Source organism: Lissotriton helveticus, chromosome 4_1 (genome assembly GCF_964261635.1).
Source record: "Lissotriton helveticus chromosome 4_1, aLisHel1.1, whole genome shotgun sequence".
Classification (NCBI taxonomy): Eukaryota; Metazoa; Chordata; class Amphibia; order Caudata; family Salamandridae; genus Lissotriton; species Lissotriton helveticus.
In genome coordinates, this window is record NC_136063.1 from 384788645 (window position 1) to 384809549 (window position 20905).

General features: G+C 45.9%; 1 protein-coding gene across 5 annotated transcripts in view; it reads right to left on the bottom strand.

Annotated features, from left to right (window-relative positions):
- Positions 1-20905, bottom strand: part of OXR1 (oxidation resistance 1) — a 1544927-nt gene that overhangs the window by 361099 nt on the left and 1162923 nt on the right. For all 5 annotated transcript variants that reach the window (XM_078686888.1, XM_078686887.1, XM_078686886.1 and 2 more), the window contains one exon: positions 13883-14045. In XM_078686888.1, coding sequence (XP_078543014.1) covers positions 13883-14045 — 163 coding nt within the window. The remainder of the gene's footprint in view (positions 1-13882; positions 14046-20905) is intronic.

The following is a 20905-nucleotide window of genomic DNA, read 5'->3' on the forward strand; positions in this document are numbered from 1 at the left end:
CAGCCTGACTCTTTTCAGATGCGCCATAAAAACTCATCTGTTCGTTACTACTGACTGATCCCCTGTCTTTCCAGCATCGATCTGTTGTGTTGTGGCACTTGATCAGGCGCCAGGACGCCCCTTCGCTGGGGCAGCTGTGCGCCTAATAAAAGTTATTAACATAACATAACATAACATCTGCAAGAGAGGACGATGGTCAATCTGACAGCGTCCAAACATAAAATATATGATGTAGGCGACAAAGCTGGGAAAATGTTAGCCTGGCTTGTTAAACGGAAGAGTAGCACTAGGGGTATACGACATATACGGGAAGAGGGGGGACAACTCACAACAGACCCAGAATTAATTGTGAATACACTGGCAGATCATTTCCGAACAGTCTACACGCCAACCTCGGATGTAACAGAGGCAGAGGTTGTGGAATCCCTGCGATCGATTGAGATGCCAACGCTGACGCAGGAAGCTTCCTTGGAATTAGAGGCAGCACGAACGACCGAAGAGCTACAGTTAGCGATTCGGTTAATACAGTCCGGCAAAGCATTAGGATCCAACGGGATTCCTATTGAATGGTATAAGCAAACGGCAGAAACTGTGGGCCCGCCTCTATTGGCGATGTACAACGAAAGTTTAGAGAAGGGCGAGCTGCCGCTGGACCAGCGGATTGCAACAATAGTGGCGATCCCAAAACTTGGTAAGGACCCGTCTGAATGCACCTCCTACCGCCCGATATCTTTGCTGAATGCAGAAGCTAAGATCTTAGCCAAACTGTTAGCGAACAGGCTGATGACACACTTGCCACACTCAATACACCCTGATCAATCGGGCTTCATGCCCAACAGGAACACGGCCCTCAATCTCCGACGCCTACATGGCACACTAGCAAAGGCTTCCTCGTTGTCGGAACCGGCGGTGGTACTGTCATTAGACGCAAAAATGGCGTTTGATATGATGGAATGGCGATATCTCTTTGGGGTTCTCCCACATCTGGGATTTGGTCCTAAATTTTGTGCATGGGTGAGGCTCTTATACACGGGACCTCTAGCCCGGGTGGCAGCTAATGGGCACCTATCTGGCGAGATACCATTGGCAAGAGGGACGCGACAAGGCTGCCCGATGTCGCCGCTCTTGTTCGCGCTTGTGTTGGAGCCGCTGGCGACACTGATTAGGAAGGCCCCATTGCTAAAAGGAATTAGATGGCAAGAGGGATGGGAGGATCGTCTCTCCTTGTACGCCGATGACATACTGGTGTACCTCACTGAGCCAGACCACTCAATACCAGTGCTCCTTGACATCTGTGATACCTTCGGGACAGTGTCAGGATGTACAATAAATTGGTCTAAATCTACGCTCTATGTACTGAAGGGACCTACGCCACAACTACCGGCGAATTGCCCGTTGGTGGTTGCTACGGATTCCTTTAAGTACTTAGGAATACATATTACACAAGACGAAGCAGAATTCCACCTCAGGAATCTGACACCCCCCTGGAGCGCTTAAGGAGGGATGTGATACACTGGGCGTCGCTGCCCCTTACGCTCCTTGGCAAGGCGGCACTGTATAAAATGATGGCCCTACCCCGGTTTCTTTACGCCCTCGACAAAACGCCGTTCCCGGTCTCGCCCCGATACTTCAAGCAAATAGCCGCACAGGTGTCAATACTTCTTTGGGGACACCGGCCTGCTCGCATAGTACAGACAAAACTACATAAAAGTTGGTATGATGGCGGGATAGAGCTCCCTAACATACAATTATACTATTGGGCGGCTCACCTCAAGGTCATTAACCAGTGGATTCATGCGCACCAAGGTGACCCAGCATTTAGGGCTGATAGAGCACAATTGGGAGAACACAACATACTAACGGTCCTCTATAATAAAGGGCTAACACTGAAACTAAAAGGTCATACACGACATACGGCTACATTATGGCACACAGCGCAAACACGGTTGGGATGGAGAGGGGTTATAACCAGACTTACCCCACTCTGGGACACAAAAAAACTGGGACAGCAGCGAAATGGCAAGGGATTTACACAATGGGATAATATAGGGATCTCCACGGTGGGGGACTTGTGGGACAAGGGAACTGTGATACCATTCACCCAACTTCAGCAGCAATATGAACTGGGCCCGACTGAGACCTATAGGTATGTGCAGATAAGACATGCGTTATTAGCAGTGATCCCACCAGATACTGAGGTCCCTGAGGCTGCCCCAGTAGAAGACCGGCTACTTACTGATTACATGCAGAAAAGAGCCACATCTCTTACATACAGGAAATTGATCAATAATCTACCAGACCCGACGGTCGCTCTGAGGAGCAAGTGGGTGGCAGACTTAGGTGACATAGAAGACACAGAGTGGCAGGAAGCCCTGGCATCACCCAGGGAGGTGGGAATCCCCACACGGCTACGGCTTATACAGCTGAAGATCTTGCATCGAATATACTATACTAGACTCACCATGCATAAATTACACAGGGCACAAGACCCATATTGTCCTAGAGGGTGCGGGGAGGAGGGTTCGTTCCTACATACCATATGGGAGTGTGCAGCATTGGCAGAATATTGGCGACAGGTACTGCGAACAATGTCACAAGTCATGGAAGTGTCCCTTCTGCCGGAACCACGTAGGTGCCTGCTTAACATATGGGAACCTAATGATATCTCGCGTCACGGGCAGATGTGGGTCACACTGGGACTAATGGTGGCGAAACGGAATATTGCACAGAAATGGGGCGCATTGGAACTACCCTCGTTGACAGCGTGGTGTCGGGATATGGACCGGACTATGATCACAGAACGATCAGTGTATGCCAGTAGGGGAAGCCCCCGCAAATTGAAAAAAATTTGGGCAGCCTGGAATGCATACCGAGGGAACATTTGTGACCCACTGCCAGAGTCCGATGGGGATAGTTCAGATGAAGACTAGGGACAGGGTGGGGGGCCTGGGAGGGACTGCATAGCTGAAGGGACCATTACATTTTATGCAACGTACTTCTGTTTTATTATAGAAATGTATATGGACTCACGTACTCTAGCTATACTGTGTGGCTTTCTGTATACTGTCATCATTGCCGGTTTGTTGACAATATTAATAAAAAAAAAAAAATTTTAAGACATGACTTCCCAGGGTTTTTGGGAATATGCCTTCTGATTGCAATATGAGGGAACATGATGCCTAATGGCAGTGTTACATCTAAATGCATTCACCACTATGAACCATTCCATTCTGCTTGAAAAGCTATTCACAGTGACGTATTCCCATCAAGTGAATATCCAAGGGCCCCTTGTTTACCTGTATTATTCAATATGTACTTAGCCACTTGTTTAGCCATTTTCAAGGCTAAACAAGTTTGGTTTCATTTATAGATATTTAATACACAGGTGAACATCAAACTGTTGTGGTACGACTCCTCGGCTGGAGATACCTACAAAATGCCCTAATGGAATACAAATCTGAATGGATAACTCCCTTCAGCTCCAGCTCAAAAGTCTTAAAAATACAATGTACTCACATTCAATACCAAAGGAAAAACAAACTGACCACAATCCTTCACCTAGCATCTTTGGCCATGAGATGGTCGTATCCCGAATGTAAAACAATTAAGGTATTAACCTTAATGTGGCTAGAACTTTCAAAACACAAATGGGCACACAAGCAGTAGTAGGCTATCTCTAATTCTAGTTCTGGGATTAGCAGTCAACCTGAGGCTGCATTATGGTAACTACCTCTATGCTGGATTGTCAGACTCTCAAAATGCTACAGTCAGATTAATAGGCAGGTTAGCTATCAAATGGTATCCTGGCAATAACAGTAACGTTCACAACCAAGCACCTCAGTACCTTTTGGATTGGATCATGGTATGCCTATAAGTGAGGTATTCAAGAAGACCAGCTCAAAATTCCCCAAGTCATTACACAAGTCAAATTCATTTCACAAGTCAAATTCAAAACGAGAAAGGGGCACCGTTTTCTAAGTCAAGAGACGAATGTGGTTGTACTAACTTTGATAACATTTAAGAAATGTGTCCAGCTTATTCAGCAACTTTAAGAAAACCTTCAAACTACACCAATAATATTTATAATGCACGTTCAAATTTCATGGCCTCTAGGCGCAAATGAAGCCAGAACAGAAAAGAAGTACATTTTAGCAAGTTACCATGCAGTTATCAAGATATTTAGAAGCAGCTTAAAGATTGAACACGCAGATTTTAGTTGCCTAACCTTAATTCGGGTGGACAGCTGTGTAATCTTCTTATTAGGAGCCATGTTTCCTAACACAGAAAATCTTTGAATCCTTTCCAATGCAGTTATGATCTTAGAAATTTAAAAAAACTATTTAATTGCCTAACTTGTGTTGGAAGGGAGAAAACGCTTTTCTCATAAGTACACAAGGAGAGTAAATGTAAGGCCCTTGAAACATGCCAAATTGAAAGGCCTTTAATTTCAAACGGTAGCCAACAAAGCCAGTCTAATGCCTCTAACATGCAGTCATAAGCTGCCATGTTCCAAGCAAACTGGAGTAGCGTAAATTGACAGACCGGGAGGATTCCTAATATACCATTTCCATAATTGAGTTCTGAGTTCACCAATAACGCTCTGGATTTTTCATATATATAAGGCAGAATTTGGATCAGCTGTCTTAAGACCAAAAAAGTATAGAGCGGATTACTGACACTATGTGTAGCTCAACATAGTAGTTTAGAAACTTTAGTTCTCATAGAAATCTCGGATTATGTGCAGTAATATTTTACTGGGACATTAAACAGTTTATGGTGAATTGGGGAGAATGAGTGGAACAGTCTGGTTTAAATTTGATCCTAGTAGCCGAATTTAGGACCCAACCAGCATTAGTACTCTGATTCATGCCCTGGCCCTACCAGGTAGGTCGCTCCCGCTCCGCACAGCACCGCCTGTGTGTCCCGTGCCTCAGCTGCCGCTGCTGAGTAAGTTTGAGGCCCTCCACCACCCTCAGACTACCACCTGCGCCTCATCCCTGGTGGCCAGTGGTAGGCCTTAGGTTTGTTTGTCATTCCATTGTATTGCACTCTCTTGGTGTCCGTGACTGCTGTTGTCTGTCTCCCCTTAGTTGCCCCCGTGATTGTGCCTTTTTTCTCCTTCTGTCCCCTACGCTGCCCCAGTCATTCTGTGCCTTTTCCCTCCTCCTGTCCCCTCCGCTGCCCCCGTGATTCTGTGCCTTTTTTCTCCTTCTGTCCCCTTCATTGCCCCCGTGATTCGGTGCCTTTCTCCATCTGTCCCCTTCGCTGCCCCCGTGATTCTGTGCCATTGCTTCTGTTCCCGCCGCTGCGTCCCCCGCGGCCCCACACCTCTGACTGCCCATTTGCTGCCCCCGCCTCCCAGCTGCTCCTCCCTCCCACCTCCCCATAGAGGCCGGCCGCTGCGCGGTGAGGAAAGCAACCCTTGACCCCACCAGGTAGGTCGCTCCCCCTCCATACAGCACCACCTGTGTGTCCAGTGCCTCAGCTGCCGCTCCTGAGGAAGTTCGAGGCCCTCCACCACCCGCAGGCTACCACCTGCGCCTCATCCCTGGTGGCCAGTGGTAGGCCTTAGGTTTGTTTGTCATTGTTATTCCATTGTATTGCACTTTCTTGGTGTCCGTGACTGCTGTTGTCTGTCTCCCCTTCATTGCCTCCGTGATTCTGTGCATTTTCTTTTCTCCCTCTGTCCCCTTCGCTGCCCCGTGACTCTGTCTTTTTCTCCTTCTGTCCCCTTTGCTGCCCCCGTGATTCTGTGCCTTTTTTCTCCTTCTGTCCCCTTCACTGCCCCGTGATTATGTGCCTTTTTTCACCTTCTGTCCCCTTAACTTCCCCCCTGACTCTGTGCCTTTTTCTCCTTCTGTCCCCTCCGTAGCCCCCGGGATTCTGTGCCCTTGCTTCTGTCCCGCCGCTGAGTCCCCCACGGCCCCACCCCCCTGACTGCCCATTCACTGCCCCCGCCTCCCAGCTGCTCCTCCCTCCCACCTACCCATATATGGCTGCTGCTGCGCGTCCGCGTCGCTGGAGCGCCGAAGCCGTGCCTAAGGCAAGCCCATCTGTGCCTGTCCGCCCCTGGACCGCGCCTAGCGCGAGAACCCATGGCCCTCGCGCCCACCACGACAACCGCTGCCCCTACAATGCCAGCACACAGCACGCCCTCAACCCCGGATGGACCCACACCTGCATCAAGGCCGCACCGAAACGCACACCTGCCGGAACTGCAGCTACACAAGCCTCAGAGCCGCCGAACAACCCGCCAAGAAAAACCTCAACCACCTCAGATGCATCCTAATGAACACCCGCTCCACACGCAAGCACGCCGTTGAGCTCTGGGACCTGCTCGACACATCATCCCCAGATGTCGCCTTCCTGACAGAGACCTGGATGAACGACTCCTCCGCACCGGACATCGCCATAGACATCCCAGACGGCTACAAGATCACCCGCAGAGACCGCACCAATGGAGTCGGAGGAGGAATCACCATCGTCCACAAGAACAGCATCAGGGTCTCGACTACACCGACGACACTCTCAGCACCGCCGAACACATGCACTTCCAGATCCACACAGACCCCAACACCACCCTCAGAGTACCCTCATCTACAGACCCCCCCGGACCTAGACCCCAATTCAGCGATTCCATTGCCGACTTCATCAGCATGCTAGCCCTGACCTCCACCGACTATATCCTCCTCTAAGACCTGAACTTTCCCCTTGAGAACAACAACAGCAACTCCAGCACCCTGATAGACAGCTATCAGGGCAGCTCGTCACAACGCCTACCCATTCCGCCGGCCACGCGCTCGACCCAGTCTTCTCCTCAAGCTCCCACGTCTCCTTCAGCCACACCACCAAACTCTTCTGTACCGACCACCGCGCATCCACTTCACTTTCCAGAAACCCACCACACACCACCGCCTTCAACAGAAACCCCACCGCTGCTGGAGCAAAATCACGGAAAACCAACTACATGCAAACCTCGCTCTCAGCCACCCACCGACACTTCTGGCCCATTTCCCTACTTCCGTTCCCAGCCAAGGTCATTGAGAAGATCGTCAACAGACAGCTAACCCGATACCCCGAAGAAAACAGCATCCTGGACCCATCCCAGTCAGGGTTCCGCAGCAACCACAGCACCGAGACTGCCCCTTATTTCCGCCACCGATGACATTAGGACGCTGCTGGACAACGGTGAATCCGGGGCCCTCATCCTCCTGGACCTCTCCGCTGCCTTCGACACTGTCTGCCACCGCACACTACGCACACGCCTCCACGAGGCAGGGATCCGAGACAAGGCCCTGGAATGGACCACCTCCTTCCTTTCCGGCAGAACCCAGAGCGTCCGCCTCCCCCATTCCGATCCGAAGCCTCCAAGATCATCTGCGGCGTACCCCAGGGATCCCTCAGCCCGACACTGTTTAACATCTACATGGCCTGCTCGCACAAGTCGCCCGAAAGCACGACCTCAACATAATCTCCTAAGCCGACAACACTCAACTGATCCTCTCCCTCACTAAGGACCCCGCCACCGCCAAATCCGACCTCCACGAAGGAATGAAGGCCATCGCTGACTGGATGAAGATCAGCCGACTGAAGCTGAACACGGACAAGACGGAGGTCCTCATCCTCAGCTCCAACCCTTCAGCCTGGGATGACTCCTGGTGGCCTACGGCACCGGGAGCAGCCCGACACCCACCGACCACGCACGCAACCTTTGAGTCATCCTTGACTCAACACTCTCCATGACCAAGCAAGTCAACGCAGTCTCCTCAACCTGCTTCAACACCCTCCGCATGCTCCGCAAGATCTACAGGTGGATCCCGACAGATACAAGAAGAACAGTCACCCAGGCCCTCGTCAGTAGCAGACTCGACTATGGAAACGCCCTCTACGAGGGAGCCCCGGCTAAGCTCATCAAACGACTGCAACGCATTCAAAACGCCTCTGCATGCCTGATCCTCGACGTACTACGCCACAGCCACATCACCCCTCACCTGAGAAACCTGCACTGGCTCCCCGTCAACAAGAGGATTTCCTTCAAGCTCCTCATCCACGCACACAAGGCACTCCACAAGACCGGCCCAGTCTACCTCAACAGTTGACTCTTCTTCTACATCCCCAACCGCCCGCTCCATTCCGCTGACCTCGCCACCATCCCTCGCATCTGAAGAACAACCACCGGCGGCAGATCCTTCTCCCATCTCGTCGCCAACACCTGGAACACCCTCCCACTGAGCCTACGACAGACTAAAGACCTGTTGACCTTCAGGAGGCTTCTCAAGACCTGGCTGTTCGACCAGTAGCGCCCCACCCCCCCCTTTTTTTCCCCTGCTCCTTGAGACCCTCACGGGTAAGTAGTGCGCTCTACAGATTCTTGATTGATTGACATCTTACATACCTGTTTTTAGATAAGCAAAATGTTTGTCAGGCAATTCCTTCAAAGAACAACAACAAGAATCCCTCAGTTACAGAGTGCAATGTTCGTTAAATGAATCCGTTAGCCATTCCCATCATTTTGACTAATGTGCAGTTGAAAATGAGTAAATCGTGTGCATAACTGCGTATTGAGATTGTAAAACCAACGTGGTTGCTGCTCAGGGATTAGGCTGAACTATGTTCCAACCAACTTACTATTACACAGTTGTTCTGACAGTAGCCAGAGAATGTTGTATGACATTAGAACGCTGTCAATTTCCACACATGCCTTTACCATCCTTGGAAAGTCTATTTGAGTTAAGTATAATTAAGATAAGTCACCCTAGGGGTTCCACAGGGCTCAGCACTATCACCCATTCTTTTTAATCTACTCATGGAACCCCTGGCAAATGCTTTGAATTCTGTGAACATTCTACATCACCTGTATGCAGACATCAATTTTATATGAAAATCTCCTCCCCAGAAGACTTAATCTCCCTCAACACTATTCTGCATAATATTCAAAGTTTGCTCACTGGCAAACACCTCATGCTCAACACGAAAAAAACGGAATTCCTCCTCATGTCCCCCCCCCCCCCCCCCGTCGCTCCCCTCAACCAAATACCCAATAAAGACCACTGGCTGAAGCATCTAACATCCTTTGACTGCTCTCCCACCATCATTGACTTCGCTAAACCCTTGGGAATCACCTTAGGTAAACACTTGAATATGCAGGTGCCTATCAGTAATGCCTCCATGTAAGCGAATCATCAGATGAGTATCCTAAGGAAACTTAAACCCTTCCTTCCACAGACCGACTTAAAAATGGCGGTACAAGCCCTAGTGTTGCCAAGATTGGACTACTAAAATAAAATCAGTTAGCTAAGGAGCAATAAACGCATACCAGTCTGAAAAGTGAAAAAATCTTTTAATCTATACTTTCTTTTGCCTTCTGCCGTTATATTTAAACGGATCATTTTATTTAAGATATCTGATTACATTTCCGGGATCCGGACTAATTATTTAAGAGGGTATTCATACAAGAAGTCTATCAAAGCCCCTTTTATCAAAAACGAAACAAGAGTTCCGAGCAACACTTTAAACTGTACCCAGGTATAAGCCAGTTTGTCGCCATTATTAGACTAGTTGGAGTATTGTGGGCACTCTCCACAGTTAATACAGTATGAGGAGCATTTGCCGTTCCCATAAATGACCAGGACTAACGGCTGAGTGAATACAGAGTAAGAGCATCTCTCGTGGAACAGACATGGAAGTGATTTGTTATATAAAACCCAGCATTCGTTTTATTTTTTTTAACCAAGCCTAAAACCACTAACGTCTGATCCATGCATATGCGTGGTAAAATCATATGCATGGTTTAGATGTGTGTGGTTCCACTTGCATTGTTTAGCCATGCGTAGTTTAGGCTGCATGGTTAAGGCAGTTTCCCTCACATAGGGTGAAATACACAGAGCATAAACCATTCTGTTAAACACGTTAACCTAAAATAAGTGCTTCTATGGTAACACCAGCAAGATTGCTCAAAACGCAATAAAAGTACAAGCTACTTACCTCCGGTAACACTCTTTTCTGGTGCATACTCTAACTGCAGGTTTTTCATTTTAAGAATATACTGATGTGCGAGACTAAATTCGGAGAATTTTCTCAGGAATGCTCCATTGTGCAGATTGGTGGCGTCATGTTACTCTATACCGCTCCAAAAGTGAGAGCGAGCTGTATATAAGAGCCACCCATGCGTGCTGTCACCTTCGTAATCCTCCTGTGCAATGGAGGAACGCAAATATCTCAAACTTATTGTAGAAAACAGTGTGTCAAAACCTAACTAAGAACCATATTATGTTCAGGAGTCCATTCCCCAGAACCAGTCAATCAAATCGCTTTTGGAGGTGAGGAATCCACTAGAAAGAGCATTACTAATGGTAAATAGCTAGTTCTTCTGATGGATACATCTAATTGCAGGTTCCTCACTGTAAACAATAATAAAACTATACTTTCCAAACGTAAAGGTTCTGAGGAGTGTAATCAACAAGCAAGTCATACGGGAAAGGGGGAAACTCGGTTCTCCCCTAGAACCGGACTGTTGTGGTCATAGTGTTTAGTGAACATGTGCTGTAACGCCCATGTTGCAGCATGATCGATTCCCAGAATCAGATATTTTTTTTGCCAATTCTGTTGTGGCACGAGTGACTGGTGAATGGGCCAATGGGCCTTTAAAGGATAACTTCTCAGCTAATGCACAGCAGATTTTCACGGGGTTTTCTTTCTGCACTGACTTCCCTGTCTTAGCTTCACAGTATCACTCAAAGAGCTACTTATCCATACAAAGGTGTTTATGTGATTAATGTACAACCCAACGATCTTTTAGGGTTAAGTGGATAGAGGTGATAAAAAGCATCATAGCTGTGATCTATCAAGTACACACAGAAAGGCTGAACAGGCAGACATAGAACTCTCAACTGTGCATACTGATTCCTATCTTTTCTGGGTCAAAAATAAAAAAATAATGCCAAATCTAAAGGTGTGTGCTAAAGAGGAACCATATGATGAAGGCCACACCAGGAAATTAATTCTTCCCAAAGCCCAGTGCAGATTGACTTTGGTGAAGGGACCCAGACTGCAGGGATAACATCAACTGCAGCTACAGCAGGACAAAAGCATTTAACTGCTCATATTCAATTTCTATGCATGCAGTATCCTCTTTTTTTTTTTTTAGACAGCGGGTCCCCTCAAAGTGGTAGCCATACCGGAGCACAAAGGCTCACGCTCATGAGATCTTAGTACCACACTCTCCTGGCCCAGCCTGGGGCGATTAAGAGGACTTTGGCTCTGTCTGACCTGACTATCCTCAGAACTTGAGGAAGAGGCAGGAAAAGTCATGTCCCATTGCAGTTGAAATGTGTCTTCAGCGACTTACACAGCGTAAACTCAAGTGTGCAGCAGTTTTGAAACTTCAAGGATCCCTCATGGCTCGATCCTCTCCCCATCCCTCTCTAACTGCTACCTAGGACCACTATGTGTGATTCTCAGAAACTCCTATATTCTCTTCCACCCCTATGCCAACGACACTCAAATGTACATGAAAAACTCATCCCCAGAAGACTTTGCCCTGTATTCAATCACACTCTTAAAGATTCAGAACTGGATATCTAATCACCATCTACAACTCGACTGAACTAAAACAGAATTTCTCTTGATTTTGCCTCTGAAAGCAAAAACGTCACTACAGGAATGGATGGCTAACTTTACTGCCCTGAGTGGCTGCCTTGCCATTGTCTAGAGTGCCAATTCACTTGGCACCACCCTTGACAATCATCTCAAACTTTATAGCCACATCCCAGCCATGACCAAAAGCACACAACACCAACTTAGGCAGCTTTCGGGCATCTGACAATTGATCCCAGAACAAGACCTCAAAACAGTGGTGAATTCTCTCCAGACTAGATTATGGGATTGCCCTTCTTTCAGGCATTCTCAAATTTCAGCTAGACCCACTGTGAGCAACACTACATGCAGCAGCACAGTTTTTTTTAGGTCTCAATAAAATTGACCACATTTTCCCTGCCCTGCTAACCTTCCAATGGCTTCAAATTGAAGCGTGGGCTCAATTTAAAACCGCCTGCATTGCCCACAGGGAGCAACACTACTCTTCACCCTCTTATCTAAACAAGAAATTGAAAATCTCTTGAGGAAATAGGGTTTCCAGAAATGCCCAATGCCTGCTCCTGGAACCCCCTCCACCTTCAGTCGAGAATGATACATGAGCCAGTATTTCTCTGGTAGTGCCACAAGAATCTGGAAATCTCTGCCTCCCTCCCTCTGTCTAACCACCTGCCTAGTCACCTTAAAAAAAAAGACCACAAGCTCCTCCTATTTGATAGACACCTTAGCTAATCACCGTTAACCCTACTTAAGTAATCTCTCTACCATGATCTGAACTATCTTCGTTACGTGACCCCACCATCTAAATTAATGATTTAGCTGCGTACGAACTTTGGCCAACTGCTGAAATTGTCTCATGTGGTAACTGCTCCAATCATCCACCTATGTAAACATCAGAGTTTAATTGCTGTAACTTGAACCTACTGTAAATCATGTATCCTGCAATTGTTGTAAAGCCATCTGATGCCTTGGGGCCATGTCCGCGCTATATAAAATTGCAAAAATAAAAATAAATAAATCATGGCAGAGATGTTCTCGGGAGGTGAGGAGGAGGCTATGGGGTTATGTTTTCGTTCTTATTTTTACAAAAGTAGTCATTTGGTTCTACCTTGTTTATGGCAGTAGAATTGTGTTGTGAAATTATTAATGTTGCACGGGTTAGACTGTAATTTGGTCCCGTTTATATTCCATTTATGCCAAGTGCTATTTCTGATGTAGTACTTGGAATGCAAATAATATAACATTTTAAAAAATGAATATCCTCTATATGCTATTGCCAGTATTTTAAGAAGGGTGGCTACCATCATGCCACAGCTGTGCACAATAAGGCAAGGAGTGCACATATTACACTCCGACACATGCAAACACATACACGCCTCCCTCCATCCACTCTCCCTATTCAAAAGTTTTTTTGTTGTTTTTTTTTTTTTTTTTTAAACTTACGCCGAGATGTTGATCGAGTCCAACACCGACTGTTTCACCTCACCGCTGCGCTCCAATGGTTGTCTTCTACTTCGTCTTCCATTGCATGGCAGACCTTGCCCCACACAAGGAGTGTGATAGAATGCAGAGAGATTTTGTAATACAGCCGATCACCACATCCTTCTGTTGCATGCCCTTGTCTGTCAATCACATTGCTAGTGATGTATAGCATTCCGAAGGAGACCTGTAGGGGGCAATTTGGGCCCCCCCATTCAAACATAGCGCTATGAGTCAGTGGTTCAGAGAGCACAACTGTTCATGTTTGATGGGAGAGTATCGACTGCGCAGTCACATCACACACGCACCGTTCTTTTACTTAGTTCGCCGGAAGAAATGCCGGGCAAAACGTCGGGCAATCTGAGAGGCAAGGGCCCAATTGAGAGAGCACCACAAATTCCTCTGTCCTACTTCCTGTAAAGAACTGCAACATTGAGCTTGGCACAACTTTAAAAAAAAAAGATCGCGGCAGGTCAGTGCATTAAGAAAATATAGACAGCAAAATGTACGTCTGAATTACAGCATTTATATATATTTTGAAATAAAAACGGAAACAAGGTTGCTTTGAATGTTTATCTTGTACATGCAATGTACGTATTAGTAATTAGTAGAATGTTGACCTTGGTGAATAAAAGGTTAGCAATGAAATGGCGGAATCATAGGTGGGAAAACGCAAATAAATAACATATTATAGAACTCATACAGGATTCAAAACGCTATACAAGAACAACAAAATACATTTCCCAAGAACCCCCTCTTTTTATCCATGTGTTTTGTTTCTCTGTCCTATCCATTTCTAAAAATAACTTACCTCCCAGACTCTTGCGGCAGATTCAAATGTTGCACACTCGCTCATTTCGGGTTCGATATTTTTCTTTACCACTACAAACCCAGGTTCTCTGGTAAATTCTCCAGTATCTTCTGGGAACAACTCTGGACTCCATTGAATGAAGAAGGCATACAGGTGATCAGTCCTAAAAAAAATCAATATTGGCAAGAAATGATCTCGTACAGTCGATCATTACTTACATTTAAAATCTCAATTTAGAAACGTAAGGGGTAGGCATAACTAAGTTGCACATTGGACCTTTTCTAGCCAAACCTACCCCTTCAAGTAAAATTACTCGATAATTGAAGCTCCCTTTCAAATTTTCAGTAGCACTCGTGTAACGAATTCAAACCTGCAAACTGTACAAAAAAATTAAGAGTTCTAGTCCAGAAAGAACACTTCCAGACTTGCATGAGGTAAAATACCGTCATAAGCGCTCTTTCCGAAATAATATTCATGTTCAATGTATCATATATATTATTAACATAGCATAGCTCTCTCGCTAGCCTTTTGTTCCTCCAGCTATTTTTCCGGTTTCTTGGCCCAGGGCCGGGAAGCCCCGTTGTTGGGGCAATCATAGTAACATACCATGTTCATTAGGAGTTTCAGCCCCACAATATTACACCATTATTCACCATTATTTATTCTTCCACGTAATGTTATCCGAAACCATTCTGTACACCCTTCACTGACGTCAAACTAATCCATTTACTTAATGTAGGAATGGCCCTGTACATGCTTCTTCTGTCGGTTTTCGGAGAATCTAAAGCAGTACCAATGTGCCAGTAAAGACTGGCACAAAATATCTATTTTCAAAGGATTTAAGAATTTTTTGGGGGAGGTGAGACAAGAGCGACTTGAAGTTTTCAATATCTGATGCCCATTACAACACAAACGGAAAGGAAGTCTTTAGGTAGGTAGGAAGGGCAATGTATTATATGGGTGCCTGAACCAAGAATGCCCTTTCCCTTTTCCTAGTTCTATTGAAACACTAATGATAGGCAACCGTCCTCATTCGGATCTGGATCAGGGCGGTAAAAAATACCATGACAAGCAGACTGCCTTGACGAATGTGTGACTACAGGCACCGCCCCCTGTCAAGATTCATGTCACCCTAATTTTGTGCAATTGAAGATCAATGAGAAGATTGCGGAAAATCGTAATTTACAAATTACTCCCCACCATATACACATACCTTAGGGTGTATGCATCTGCTGACTAGTGTTTCCCTAGCAGCTTGGTCCTGAAGAAAGTCACTTTGACTCATGCGGCACGCATAATTGACAGAAAAAAGTCCAACTAACACTAGGATGTGAGACCATTATTTCCTCACTTCACATCTACCTTCACTGTTTTAACCCTACCCAGGAGTTCAGAATTAAAATTTCCCAAGGGACAGATTCCCTTGAAGTAGTTTTAACTCACTAACAAATGGACTATGTCATAGGAAAAAGAATAGCTCCACTGTAATCAGGCGTTGCAGTACACCTGAGATGCCTTAGGCATTTTGAAGAGGAACTCAATGATGAAGCATGCCACCAACTAGATTGGTGTGTGTGAGGATTCTTTAAAAAAAACCTAATGGTGTGCCTGATAAATGAGTGAAAGATTTGTGCAGCTCATTGGGATGGTAGCAAGCTCATAGTTGATTGTTATTTTCATAAGTGGAACGGGCTTACCTCATCTTCTCACTCTCCTACTTTGTTTATATTGATTCAGACTCACCATGGCCATGGGGATGGGAACATTTAAGGTAAAGTACAGAATGGCTCAGATAAAGTGTATTGTCTGCACAGGTCGGAGTTGGATTTGGCCTCCTTGATGGAGAACCCCAGAGTAGACAGTAAGAAAACAAGTTAGTTACCTGTAACTACAGTTATATATGTATATTACACAAAAGCAGTGCCTTAGTAAGAAAAGTAGTAGGCTAAAAGAAAATAGGCCCAGAAGGCCCAAAACTTAGCAGCCTATCTACCTCAAAATATGAAAAGACCTGAAAGTAGTTCCAACCAATCAGCTGCCATCACCCTCTAGAACCTTCCCAGCAAAGGCAGTTCTCCTCAGATTTTCTTAGCGCAAGTGAGAGTTAGGTATCCCAAATAGAGAACTGTCCTGCCGGGGAGGAGGGTGGGTGCATGTGAATCTATGAAAGATACCAATACTGGATAACTGTAGTTACAGGTAAGTAACTTGTTTTCTTATCCAGTATTGGGGTATCTTTCATAGATTCAGATGCCTAAATCAGAATAGCAGTACAAAAGGGGGTGGTGAATGGCAAGCAGTAAGCCCAACAGTGTCGTTTGCGGACGGTGGGAGACAGAGTGTATATACTCCCCAACACATCCGGGAAGGTTAGAATATTACCAGGTATAGAAATCCATTTTAAAATGAAGTACTGATAGTACATTAACATCATGTGCAATAATATCCATCAATTAACAAATGTTAACATAATAGAAACATATTCATATCTGTACATCAATAAATGCAACATCAGAGACATTATAATTCTAACCTTAATGAAGAAGATGTTGAAGAACAGCTTGTCCCACCACTGCATCGTCCTGCGATGCAGACTGTAGGCAGTAGTGCTTCGCGAACGTGTGGACATTCTTCCATGTCGCAGCACGACAGATGTTTTCCAATGTAACACCAGCAAATAATGCCATAGAAGCCGTCATAGTCCTGGTGGAATGCGCTTTGACCTTTCTTTGTAAAGGTTTGTTGGCTTTATCATGGCAAAATTGAATAACAGAAGCAATCCATCTGGCTATAGTTGCCTTTGGTACAGCCTGTCCCAGTGTGGCTTGACCATAGGAGACCAATAATTGATTGGATAGCCTAATATCCTTAGTCTTCTGGAGATAAAATTGAAGGCAACGTTTAATGTCAAGAGAGTGTAAAGCCCTTTCAGCCGGCGTAATTGGGCCCGGGAAGAAGGTTTTAAGCTTTAAAGGCTGATTTAGATGGAATTGAGATGGTACTTTAGGGATGAATTTGAGATTTGTTCGCAAAGTCACGTAATTTTTAGTGAAATGTAAAAAGGGTTTGTTGGCTTTATCATGGCAAAATTGAATAACAGAAGCAATCCATCTGGCTATAGTTGCCTTTGGTACAGCCTGTCCCAGTGTGGCTTGACCATAGGAGACCAATAATTGATTGGATAGCCTAATATCCTTAGTCTTCTGGAGATAAAATGTAAGGCAACGTTTAATGTCAAGAGAGTGTAAAGCCCTTTCAGCCGGCGTAATTGGGCCCGGGAAGAAGGTTTTAAGCTTTACAGGCTGATTTAGATGGAATTGAGATGGTACTTTAGGGATGAATTTGAGATTTGTTCGCAAAGTCACGTAATTTTTAGTGAAATGTAAAACGGGTTCCGAAATGGTGATGGTTTGTATTTCACTAACCCTTCGGGCTGAAGTAAGAGCTAATAAATTTTCCACTTTCCAGGTCAAACATTTGAGCTCAGCCTTGTGAATTGGCTCAAATGGTCTTCTCATTAACTGAGATAAAACTGTGTTTAATTTCCACTTCGGAGGCGGTGGCCGAATCGGAGGAAAGACTCAAAAAAGTCCTTTTAAAAATGGTTTGATAAGTGATGGTTTGTTAGAGCTCTTTCGGAATCAGGAAATTGCAGCGAGGTGAACCTTGATAGACGAGAACACAAGTCCCGCTTTGGCCAGAGATAGCAAAAAAGGAAGGATATCCTCCGCTGGAGCTTGGATTGGATGAATATCATTTGCCTCACACCAATGACAAAATCGTTTCCACTTTAAGCGATACGTCCTGACTGTACTCTGGGCACAGGATTTAGATAGAATTTTCAGACAATCCTGAGATATTTTTAGATCTTTAAATTCTAGGGAATCAGGAGCCAGGCATGCAAGTGAAGTGACTGTGGATCTGGGTGTAGTATCTGACCTTTTTCCCTTGTCAACATTGTGAGTGTTGGAAGTAGACAAACAGGGTGTTCCTGTGATAATATGAGCAGCTCTTGAAACCAATATTGTCTCGGCCAGCGAGGTGCAATCAGGATGAGACTGCAATGTTCCCTCTTCATCTTTTGAAGCACTTTCGGTATCAATGGTATTGGGGGAAAAGCGTACGCATAAATCCCTGACTATCGCATGGACAGGGCATTCCCTCTTGATCCCCGTTGAGGGAATCTGCTGGCGTAGTAAAGGCATTTGCTGTTCTCTCTCGTTGCAAACAGATCTAGTGTTGGCTTGCCCCAAACGCGAAAGACCTTCTCCGCCTGTTCCTGCTCCAGCTCCCGCTCGTGACATCTGAGAGAGATCTGCTGAGGGTGTCGGCCAAAGTGTTTTAAAGCTCCTTGGTATGCTTTGCTCTTAGGGTTATACTGTGTTCAGTAAACCACTCCCACATCTCCCGAGCCTCCTGTGATAGGGACAGTGACCTTGTTCCCCCCTGTTTGTGCGCGCGCTTTATAAGTAAAAAAAATCAAATCAAATCAAGATAAATCTGAGCAAACCGAACCATGTGTCTTTGGAACAGAATCAGCGCTAAGACGCCCACGGGCAATCGCGCGCTTTATAAAACAAAAAATCAAATAAAAAAATCAAAATCATTTGTTGATGTAATAAATGCTGGTCGTATTGTCGGTACGGACCAGCACTGAGGAGCCCACATTCCTCTGAAGGAATGCCGGCAGAGAGAAACATGGGCCGCAACTCCAAACTGTTGATGTGTTTTTGCTGGTACTGTTGGGACCATCTTCCTTGAATCTGTAAGTCTTGAAGATGGCCTCCCCAGCCCTCCATGGATGCGTCTGTTGTGAGAACGGATTCTGGAGGAGTTGTCAAGAACGTGCGGCCCGGAGACAAGATTGCTTTCAGAGACCACCAATGGAGAGCATGAATCATGCGCGATGTCACCTTGATGGAGTCGTCGAATGACCCTACGGCTTGTTGCCATTGCAGGTGCAGTTCTTCTTGCAGAGGTCTCATTCTGAGCCTTGCCAACAGAACCAGGTTTATTGCAGACAAGCACATCCCCAGAAGAGAAGCGCATGTCCGGATAGAAACTGACCTTTTTGAGATTGACTTTGCTAATTTTTGTAGTCTTAGCGGACGATCTTCTGATAAGAATGCTTTGCACTGTATGGTTGTCTAGCATTGCCCCCAGAAAAGGTATCACTTGGAGAGGATGCAATTGTGATTTGCTTACGTTGAGCGTGAGGCCTAAACTTGAAAAGAGATGCAGGCATGTTGTGATAGCCTTTTTTGTAATCTGTTCCAAAGGACCCTTGAGCAACCAGTCGTCGAGGTAGGGAAACACTTGTATTCCCTGAGACCTCAGGGTTGCAGAGACTGGTGCTAGGCATTTCGTGTAAATCCTTCGTGCTGATTTCAGTCCGAACGGAAGCACCTTGAACTGAAAGTGAACGCCAGCCACTGTAAATCATAGGTATTTGAGATGTTTGGGATGTATAGGGATATGGAAGTATGCGTCTTCCAAGTACAGAGAAGCCATAAAGTTCCCTTCGTTGAGACAGCTTAACACTTCGGTAACCGTCACCATTCGAAAACTCTGTTTTTTCAGAAACTTGTTGAGTTTGCGCAGATTGAGAATCGGGCGCCAATCCCCTGATTTTTTCCTTATCAGGAAGAAGTGAGAGTAGAAGCCTTTCCCCTTCTGCGACACTGGAACTTTTTCTATCGCATTCTTGTGGAGCATGTTTAAGGCTTCTTTGAAAAGTAAGTGAAGACGAGGGGGAGGGGGACCGTTGGGCGGGGTCGTAGGTGGTTTCTTTGTGAATTCCAAAGTGTGACCATTGTGTACTAGGTCGAGGACCCACTGATCTGACGTGATCCGTTGCCATTGATGAAAGAAGGCTGAGATCTTTGCGCCCACAGGGAGGGGCGAAAAATTGACTGGCGTCCTGCTGGACTCATTGTTTTCTGTTTGAGTCACAGCCTTGATTGTTCAACCGTCTTCGTTCGCCCGGACGAGAGAAACTACCAGATGAAGCTTGCCTGTATGATGATTGGTAGTAAGGTTGTTTGTATTGCGATTGATACTGCCTGTTCTGCTGATTGTGATAACCTCCCCTAGAAGAAAAACAACGGCCTCTGGTTCCTCGGAAAGATCCTTGTTTGTACTGGAGAGCACCCAACGATTTTGCAATATCTGTATCCATTTGATAGCCAACAAGGCTTCATCTATATGCTTCCCAAATAATGAATCTCCGTCATAGGCCATATCCAGTATCTTGGTTTGCACCTCTGGCCTAAACGATGTTGCCTTAAGCCATCCCTGGCGTCTAATTACCGCAGCACCTGCAAGCTGCCTGAAATTGGTATTAGCGATGTCTAGAGCGCAGTCGATAATTTTGAACGCTGCTCGTTCACCTTCCAACGCAATTTTCCTTGCCTCTTTCTGACGATCTTCAGGGACGAGGTCTATAAACTCTGACAAATCTGACCACATCTGGCGGTCGTACAGTGCCAAAATTGCCACGGAATTTGCTGCTTTGATGGAGGATGCAGCATTAGTGGAAAGGAAAATGCTACTTACCAGTATGCATCTGTTCTTGGCATGTAGGGCTGCAGAACTACACAATATAGCATTAGATCACCATCTGGTGGTGGGCCCGGATGATTACACTTTGTTGTTGTCTTGGAAGAGTCTTTGTCTGTTGGATGTCTCCTCCCTTAGATCGTAGTGCGCATGGGCATCGACTCCATCCTTAGATCGTTTTCGCCACTGGGCAAATGATGGAGTTGTACAGATAAAGATGACCAAGTGTTGTGTATCTAAATAAGATAGTAATGGAACAGATACAGGTAGCCGGGGAGGCAGGTGGGCGTGTGTGGTTCTGCAGCCCCACATGCCAAGAACAGATGCATACTGGTAAGTAGCATTTTCCGTTCGAGGCATATGGGCTGCAGACCACACACTATAGCATAGATTGCACAGCAGTTTCTCCATTAGCGGCGACCACCCGTATCTGTTGCAGTAGCTTGAAATATCATTTTGATTACA